The 10560-nt window shown below is 30.4% G+C and overlaps 1 protein-coding gene across 1 annotated transcript; it reads right to left on the minus strand.

Annotated features, from left to right (window-relative positions):
- Positions 1 to 2393: 2393 nt before the first annotated feature.
- LOC107440855 (apoptosis inhibitor cassowary) lies at positions 2394 to 8457 on the minus strand. Its single transcript, XM_016053920.3, has one exon. The coding sequence runs from the start codon at positions 8193 to 8195 to the stop codon at positions 6633 to 6635; it is 1563 nt and encodes a 520-aa protein (XP_015909406.1). The 5' UTR covers positions 8196 to 8457; the 3' UTR covers positions 2394 to 6632.
- Between the last annotated feature and the right edge of the window lie 2103 nt (positions 8458 to 10560).

Consider the following 10560-nt stretch of genomic DNA (forward strand, 5'->3'; position numbering starts at 1 on the left):
GGAGCACAGTTTAACGAGGACCAATACCGCACACCCTCGGTCCCTACGCAGACTGATCCAAGTGGGTCACCCACCCGCACACTGACCGCAGCCAGTGATGCTTGACTTCGGTGATCTGCTGGGAACCGTGTCTTAACGATCAGTCCACTGCGGGACACCACCATATAGAGAGCGCTGCTCAGCATACGCATGCGTTACGGGTCTGAAATTCTAATCATTTGCATATCATGCTCTACTTTGCATTTCCTGAAAATTTCAGCTCACTCACGTAAGTCCTTCATGGTGTTGCAATTTTCACAAACATGAGTTTAGAAATTGAAGGAAAATGCAAATAAATAACAGATATAGATAATAAAAAATGTGTGTACCGTAGGATTTTCATCAAAAAATTCTGAACGGATAACAAATTTTGTCCCTTTTCGACTTGACGTTAACCAGGTTTGACTGCATTACCACAGCAGCTTCAAGAAGTTTAAGGCACAATTTCATGAATGTTGGCAGTTATCATTGTGAACAGAGCACCTTTACTTCTCAGCCTTGCTAGTACCTATTTTATATCCGTTGTTGAACAGCCGACCCATTTTTTTTTGGTTTATGACTACTACTGCAGCATTGTAATTTTGAACTCAATCCAGAAGACAAGGGAACTCCTGGATCAAATTTGCCTTCGTGGAGGACTTTTTGATGGAACTAACCCGCATTTGCGTTACATGGAGAGGAAAACATTCTATGGTTAGCCAGACAGCAATGGGACTCCGCCCTATGATCCATCTACCACCCAGGATATTTTTTGTCATCACTGTGGTCGGTACAAGTCGGACGCAGTATTCGTATTGAACAGCAGAAGGGATAAGAAACTGGTTCACCTCATTGGAAGGCAAAATGTTCTTAATTTAAGTGATAAGCTGATTTTCAATATACAATCTGAACAAATTCTTTTCCCTCAGTTTATTGTACACAATGATGGTTTAAAATTTAGTTAATAACACATTTTAAGTGAAATAGGTAATTTAATAATGATGACAAACATTAGGAAATTTAATACATTTTTATAATTAAAAAAGATGACTAAATTTCTCTTAATTTATATTTATAATTTTTTTTATTTATTTATTGTTTGACAGTGATGACAAACTTAATAACTATTTATTATAATACATTTTCAAAACTAAATACAAAACACAATTTTTTTCTCTTAATTTTGATGAATGTTTTTTAATTAAACTTTCTAATCTGTTTCTTGACTTCATGTTTACCTACAAATATAAAATCCAATTACTTATTTAACTATTAAACATATAACATTTTTGACTACGGATTCAAATAATTTATTAATAAATGCCACATATTTTATTTTGATAGATGTTTTCTTTGTGGAATTTAACAATTTTTAAGCATCATATTTTAAATAAAAGCTGTTTTATTTATTTATTCGATATTTTTTAATCTAACATACAGATAAAATTGATTACTTTTTAAAAAAATTAATAATATGTTTGAATTTTTAGAGAAAATAATTGCATGTAACAGAATTTAATAACCTAGAAAAAAAATTTTCTTCTCATTTTAAATTGCCAATAAAAACTTTTTTTATGGAAATATTTGGACTAATTCCTTTTTGATATTTTACAGGAAATGAATAAAAAATTTTGTTTTCTTTTAAATTTGATGAATCTTTAATTAAACAATCAAAGAAAGACCACATTGCAAACAAATCAATTGTGTAACACGTTTTTAATAATCTAACAGAAAAATTTCTACTTAATTAAATGAATGCTTTCATAGTATCTTAAAAGGGAAAATTTTTTTCTTTTTACACCAGTGAGATTTTACAGCTGCCTCTATTATCTCCGTACACCAACCCTCCTTTGTTGTTTCTCATTTAACATAGTTTTTTTTCTCTCCTTAAAAGTTGATAAAAAGATAATTTTGTTTATAAAATTGATAATTTTTGTAATTCTATAATGGCAAATTTTAGCGAACAAAATGAACAGATACCTATATTTAAAAAATAATCAAATTTTCTTGAAAAAAAGTTTTTTTTTTTATTTCTAAGAGTTCAGAATGTGCAAAACAATAAGTAATTTAATTGTTGACACTATCTAACTATCAAATTACATTACATAACAGAATAAATTTGAAACAACTTTTATCTCTCTTCAGCCTTTTTATGCTTTTTAGAAATTTAAACATAAATATTAAAATAACATTCTTATTTTTATACATATATTTTTAAGACAGATCAAGTCATACAAAGTTGTCTATTGCTGGAACCAGTCTGTTTTGTGCTCTAAGACTTTATCACTCATTTAATGGAGATTAACCTGCACCGATGTTATTTTAAAATTGTGCAGCTGTTTCTTTTTTGAATAATCTAGGAAAAACAATAAAAATCTCAAAAAAATCAAATTTATTTTGAATACTAAGTATTACAAAGGTGACATTGATTAAATTTAACCACAGGTTTTAAGCTAGAATAATATTCTTTACAAAGGAAAAAAAAATGAAGGAATTAGGCATATATAAACGTTATAAGTAAAACAGAACATAATAACTATGAAAAATTTTAAAAATCAAAACCCAAAAAATGGCTATATTCTAACACCAAAATATGAACTTGAAGGGAATTTCCAAATACGAAAGAAGTCCAATCAAAATGAACTGCCAAAATAAGTCATCAACAGGGTTGGATTTAAAATGTTAAACAAAAAAGTATCTTGTAAAAAAAAAAAAAGAGAAAACTTTTATATCAAAATTGGATAATGAAATATAGAAAGGGAATATATTGATAAACAAATCATGGAGTAGTATATATCTCGTAAGAAAAAATGCAACCATTTTATCAATTTGATAAAGCTTATCTTTTTTGAATGTCTACATTCCAATTAATTTTTGATACTTCTGTGATTGAAACTATTAATTAATACTATAAACTATTGGACAAAACTGTTAAAAAATAGTTTAGAACCCAAGAATGTTTGAAATATCCGAAAGCTAAAAAGAAAATCCCTATTAAGATGTAAGAGCAGAAAATATAACTTAGCAATACAGATAAATTCAAAAACAGGAAGTATGTAAAGGTGGTGTAATATTGTTAACATCAAAAAGTACTAGACAACTTCAGGTTTCACTTGTATGAAAAATACATTGTAACCTTAATCATATTTTTGGGGTATTTTCAAGAACTTACTTTTGCTAAATCGTTTTAATTTTGTCTTAATCATTAGTTTCTTTCTAAAACCATTAGTTCAAAGTTAAAATAATTTAAATGTGAATTAATTCATCCCATATTTAAATGAATGAATATTTATCCATAATCCGAAAAATGTAATTTTACTTTCAGTGATAAAAAAAATAGTACAAAAAATTTACATAATTGTACTTTGCAATAGGAAGATTTTACAGAAGTTAACAATTAATTACAACTTATATTAAATGTTTGAAGTTTTCAAAAATAAATTTTATAGAAAAAAAAAACATATTAAAAATCATACTTACCATGATGAAATTAATAACTTCCTCTTTATGAATGGGTATTTTATCTTAGGATAGTAATTTACATAATTTTTAAAGCTAAGTACTGGGAACTATTTTTATTTATAAAATTAATCTCTATAACATCAAAGAGATTTTTCCAAAAGTGAGTGATTTCACAGACCATTTGTCCAAAACAGAATATTGATTTATTTTTATTCACTCTCTTCAGCTAATGAACATAGAAAACTGCATTTCAACCTGTTTCCTTTTCTTATAGTAGAACCAATCTGCTCTTTAAGAACTTGTATTTAACACACTGTATTTGACTGGGAAATGTTATCTAGTTTAAAATAATGTAAAATAAATGTCACTGTAAAAAAATTTTACGAACTAAAATTTACTGAAATATTTAAATAGTGGCAATCTAAATGAGTACGAAAACAGCAAACAATTGCTAATATACAAACACTAATTCTTTTTGAGAAATTCTTCATCAAAAATGGAAAAGGGCAAAATCTTACAGCAGATTAGAGTACTTTGTAAAATCTGAATTCTTATAAACTAAGATTCCAAAAGCTGGTACTTTATAGAATATTCATAACATGCACCATAAGAAAATAATTCCTCCAGGTCCGTAGAACCAAAATCTACTATTGGAAATCGAGACTAAATAATAATATAAAAAACTGATACTATATTATTCATATTTATGATTAGCCAAAATGGCAAATTTTAATTAAGTCTAAAAATTTATTGGTAGAGTTAAGTAGTTTTATTATAAATATGGTTAGCTTTTAATCTCTAATTCTGCTTAAAGAAAGGATCTCAGGAAAAAAAAAAGAACTAATTGGGAAAAAAAAAATCAAATTAACAAAAGACGAACAATGAAGGAACAAATAAATCACGAGCAGCTCACAAAATTGTCCGTAAAAAAAACTGAGTTTGGCCGCAAGGATTTGTGACCTAATCATATTAAGTCCCAACACAAAGTTACTATTCCAAACTTTGAGGTATTCCCCCCCCCTTTTTTTTTTGAAGACCTGGCAAAAAAGCAATGATTAAGAAAAGAAGACAATTATGGTAGATCATGAAAGGACAAAATCTACACCATAGATCTTTCAACAACTAAATGGCAAATGTCTATTAAAGCCTACATAATTGGTGGTAAAAAATTCCTTTATGTTAAAAAGAACACAATCAATAAAAGAACTATTAACACCACAATAACTCTCCATACAGAATTTTGATGAGATTTTTTTTTAAATGTACTAAACACCTGATGCATCGCACAATGGCGGATTCTGGAATAAGACTAAAAATGAAATATGTTCAGCGTAAGCAATCTCTAGCTGTGTTTTTTTTTTTGCAGTGGCAGTGATGTTATTTAAAATAAATGATCTACTTGTGATATAATACCTTAGGCTAATACTTAAAATACAAACTTTAAAATTTATAAATAATTGAAAATTTTTTTAAAGTATAAGAATTATTTCAAGAAGCGATTTTTCGAGAAAAAGGGGCTCACAACTAATTTTTATTTTAACAAATTACAAATGTTTCGGGATAACGCAAAAAAGAAGCAATACCTATAAAACCGCATTAACGTTGAATCCTGTCATTGTCATAGCAATAATTTCATTAATGAATGAAAAACTTGCAAATGAAAGATCCAGAAACAAGTCATGTCCAGTTCGCAGTAAATTTTACATTGTCTTGTAAGTTGAAATGGAAAACTTACAAGATAAGAAAATCTAGCTTTTCCAAGCTTAATATCAATTTTTAAAATACTAAATGGAAATAGAATCACACCTTCACTAAGTTTGGCAACTAAAGGAAAGATAGGCAGAAAAAAAAATTGTTCAAAACCTGATAATGTAAAATATAAAGAAAACAAGAATAAATGTGAATGAAAATAACATTGAAGAAATTAAAAAACTAGATTAAAGAAGAAATGGGAATACTTGTGACCAAATCAAAAACTTACCAAATTCATTTTAGAAGTTGGATTAAAGTATCATGAAATGACAAATCATCTACACACAAACTTGAAATGAATGTTCCCAATTCATATTAAAAGTCCATCAGAAATTTTGCATCAAGTTGAATTCCACAACTAAGTCCAGGAGACGAAAACAACAATTTTACAAAACTTTTACATCCTAATAACTTGAAGCAACAGTAAATCAATCCAGCCAAACAAAATAAAACTTTTTCGTCCATATAACATGTAGTAAACACAAAGAATATACTGAAAAACATTAAAATTTACAGGCTTTTAAATGACAAAATAATAAACATTATAAGATATTGAAAATTTTACACACAATTTGTTTTAGAAGTTAGATCAAAGTATCATGCAACTGATAAATCATCTACACATAAACTTGAAATGAATGTTTCCAGCAAGTTTTAAAGGTCCATTAGAAAATTAGCATATAGTTGAATCCCATAACTAAGTTCTGGAGATGATACCAATAATTTTACAAAACTTACATCCTAATAACTTTAAGCAAACAGTAAATCAGTCCAGCCAAAGAAAATAAAACTTTTCCTTCAATATAACATGTAGTAATCATAAAGAATACACTGAAAAACATTAAATTCACAGGCTATTAAATCTACACACATAAACTTGAAATAAATGTTTTCAGTTCATTTTAAAGTTCCATTAGAGTTGATGTTCGAATAGATGATGCCGTTGTCTAAATTTCCTAGAGATGATGCCAACAATTTTACATAACTCTTGAAGCAACAGTAAATTAATCCAATCAAACAAAACAGAACTTTATCTTCTATATAATGTGTAGTGAACATAAAGAATTATACAGAAAAAAACTTAAAATTTACAGGCTATTAAATGAAGAAATAATAAACATTATCAATTATTAAATATGTTACAATTTTTTTTATTTTTTATCTCCATCAAATATTAAATGAAGTAAAAATCAGTAACAAAGTTCTGCGACACATCATTTACTAGATATTTTGCTTACTAAATAAAACGAATGATGCAATGTAACAATCAAAATCATTGTACAAAACAAGAAAACTAAGCACAAAATATTTCATAGGTATAATTGTTTTAAAAATAAAGATGACCACCCACTTTTAGAATGCTAAGGAAACACTTAAGTTTGCTAAATAACAGTTTCTTTTTAATAAAATCTTCTGCCACGACCTCTGTAATAATTAGATCCGCCCCTCTGAGCCCGAGAGAAAGAGTTTAGGTTTGTGCTGTATTTTCCGCTAGGTGGGTGATACAACTCTCGTCCAGCTTTGCCGTCACGCTTTATTTGCTTCCTATCGTCAGTACTTTCACCCTCGGATGGCCGCTTAACACTCGGAGAAACTATTGAAGTCCTCGTAGAAGTAGAAGAAACTGGCTTCCAAGAGAGAGTCATAACAGTTTTGAAAGAAGGTGGAGTACGAAATAGATCTTTGATCAAAGAGTTAATATTGTTCATGGTCCGCAGTGCAATGGCTTTTAATTTAGTTTCCTCAGGTTTAGCTTCTTTACCTTTAACTGTGACCAAGGCTTCTCGGAAAGTCTTGACGCCACTCTGAACGCTGCGTGCTAAAAACTGAAGGCGGGTCTTGAGATCACGGGACCGTTGAACGTTGTCGGCTCCAGCTAGAAAATCTGGAACGTGCTTCAATAAATGTAGAAAGATATAGAGCCAGCATTCTATGTGAGTGAATTGCAAGTTCGGCTCGTCGGGTTGAGTGCCATTTTCGGCATCGGCGGGTGGGGGCAATGGAACATATTCGATTACTATTTTATAAACAGCATCTATACACTCACTCAATTGCTTATCTTCGTGAACAAAAGTGGAAATTTCTGCTAAAAGCTTTATGATGTCGAGGCTCAACTCTGCCCCGTTGTCTAAAAGCTCAATTTCTCCGAGCTTAGGTATCACAGACAAGCAAATGTAGGAAACAAATTGGGTAGAGTGCACGAATGGTGAGAAATACGGAAGAGCCAAGCGGACACACTGTAAAAAACCTGCTATGTAATCTAGAGATACCTGAATTTCACCATCCATTTCTGCTTGATCAGCAATTAAATTGACGAGAGCTTGTTGAACTGGAACTGACTTAGCAATTTTCAGATTGGCCAAAAGAGGCATAAGATTTAAGAAATCCTCACCACCCAGTTCCGGGAACACTTTCTTGCACTTTTCGAGAACAAAATCTTCAACATCTTTTGTCGCTATATCCGGAGGGATAAATTTGAACTTAGTACACAAAAATTGAATAGCTCGTTTCCGAATAACATCCTCATCTGTGCTTCCAATTTGGCCAAAAATACCATCTAGAGTGGCTTTAGGATCAACCTTCATGATGGTCATCAATGTGTTTTGAACAGTTGCTAATTCGGCTGAATCTTCCGTCTGCAACATTTGCGCTAATATATCCGAAATTTTTGCGACACATGCTTTCGATTCCTTACAAAAGGCAGGTAAATGTTTAACAGCATGCTTACGAATGGAAACATCTTCATCCTCTACTAAATCTAGCTGAGCGTCCAGAGCAGCTGAAGCTAGATCCGGAAATTCTTTAAGAAATCGAGGAATGAATTGGCAGGCAAGCATTTTTTCATTTGTTTTCCCTTTAACCGATTCAATTATTTCTAAATATTCGGCCTCATGTTCTGATGGTTTGTTTTTAGAATCAGCTAAAATATCATAGTTTTGATACAACTTATCTATTTTATCCATGATGATAATAGATAAAAGCACGCCAATAACAAGGTGCGTCGAAAAACGATGTAAATATTATAAGTAAATGAAATTAATTGTTATATGAGAGTAATACAAGTGAAGATGATTGTGTGGAAGATATAATGATCTTTCAATGAACGAGTTTAATAAAACATCAAAGGAATACCTAATCTGTAGTGGCTGGCTTTAATAAATTTTTAAGAACAGTCGAAGTTACAGTTAAGATTTGCGAACTTTTCAACAACGAAGGGCCATTCTCGCTATGCGTCCCTCGCATGGATAGTTGAAAACTTGTACTAAGTACAGATGGCGCTAGGGGTTAAAATTCATCGAAAGACTTCCAGGCTACTACTACCGATTGATTTTTACGCCTAAGCTTGAAAAAGCATGCCATCCAATATTATTATATTGTAATGTTTACAATATAGTGCGTTTTTTAAATTTAAATTTCACTAAACAAACAACAAATGATTTCAGAAGATTCCGCAAGGAAGCTATGAAGAAACCCAAAATTTTATAAACAGTGACATTTTACAAAAATATAGCCTAATATGGGATAACACCAAAAACATGGCAAAACCTTACACTTCATTCATGTTTTAAATATCAAAATACATCTATACTTCTTACAAAAATCTGTCAACATTATGCACATTAAGAAATCGAGACAAACCGAGAGGAAACCTGAAACGCGAAAGAGTAGCAGAAGAATTTTAAAACTGTAGTTTATAAATATATCGGCATCGATTGCAATTTTTCTCTCTTTTCCAATGAGTTTCGCATTGATTTTACAGTCACCCTTTCAAAATTGTATAAAAAGCACTAAATTTTTAAATTTTTCTGAAAATTGATTCGATATTTTATATATATATATAAGCTTGAAAAATAATGATTTTCTTACTGCTATGTATCCAGGGCCGGATTTAAGCTTGGTGGGGCCCTAAGCTACAGAAAATGATGGGGCCCTTATAAGTTCCATTCCATTTCTATACACCTAAAGTAAACTGTCACTATTTTTTATTGTTGAGTATTAACATTATATTATTTAAAAAATTGATAATATTACTTTATTGTTAAATACATTAATTGTGATTAGACTATTTTGTAGAACCTTTCTTTTATTGCACATATTTTTTGAACAAGGGGAAAAAGTTACAAAAGAAACACACTTTAAGCACAGAGTAAAAATTTCGCGTGCTGAGCCACTATATATTTAACAGAGTTTTTTTTTTTAGATTCATTCTGAATATATTTTATTTGCAATTTTTAATGATTTTTTTCGCGAATTTTTTTCTCAATTGTTCTTTCTTTACGTTACAAAATCTATAAGACATATAAACATGAAATTTTGAATGTGCGTAGAAAATATGCAAAGAGTTAGAAAGAAAACTAGAAAATACAATTTGATTATTAGTTTTATTTTCTTTATAACCGCCGTTGAACAGCCGACTCAATTTTGAGTTTACGCCCTATCAACCAGGCTATCCCGGCTAAATTTATTAGTTTATTTTATAACAGTCATTGCACAGGCAGACCCAATTTCGAGTTTAAGAGTGCTAATATTCAACTCCGTAGCCTTGTCATTTTGAACCCAATCCATAAGACAAGGGAACTGCTAGATTAGTACCCAGAGGTATTTATTTGTTATGAGAACTTGGAGGACTTTGTGAGCCCGACAGGTTTAACAAGCACCAGTCACCATTTTATACATGGGTATTCTTCTGCCGGCTGGATTCAAACTCCCATTCTCACGAACACGAGTCCAACAACCTATCAACTAGGCTATCACGGCCAAATTTATTAGTTTATTTTATAACAGTCATTGCACAGCCGACCCAGTTTCGAGTTTACGACTACTAATATTCAACTCCGTAGCCTTGTCATTTGGAACCCAATCCAGCAGTCCCTGGAGCAGGGGAGGGCTGTTATATTAATACTGTTTGTAAAAATAGAAAGAACATTTCGTAAGCTGATATTATTTAATTGATGTTTATATTGAAAATATTTCTTCATTATTTTTGCTTTCTTTTTAATTATTTTAAGTACATTTGTTAAAATTTAGTGCGAGAAAAAAAATTGTCATTTAAATTTTTGGCTTATATTTTTAAGGATTTATTAAAGGGTCTATTAAATATCAGAGAGAATAAATGTCATACGGGCTTAAAGTATCAGCTCAGCTCTTGATGGTGTATAGTGGTTAGGATGTGAAAGAGCAACTGTCCCGGGCATCCAGCCAAAACGAGCATTCAACATATCAATGGAACACACTAAAGCTTTATATCAATTAGTAATTAGTTTTAGATAATTACAATTGTAGAATAATTATCTTATTATAGAATGAAATGTTTTAAAAGACAAATAT

This window comes from Parasteatoda tepidariorum, chromosome 8 (assembly GCF_043381705.1).
Source record: "Parasteatoda tepidariorum isolate YZ-2023 chromosome 8, CAS_Ptep_4.0, whole genome shotgun sequence".
Taxonomy (NCBI): domain Eukaryota; kingdom Metazoa; phylum Arthropoda; class Arachnida; order Araneae; family Theridiidae; genus Parasteatoda; species Parasteatoda tepidariorum.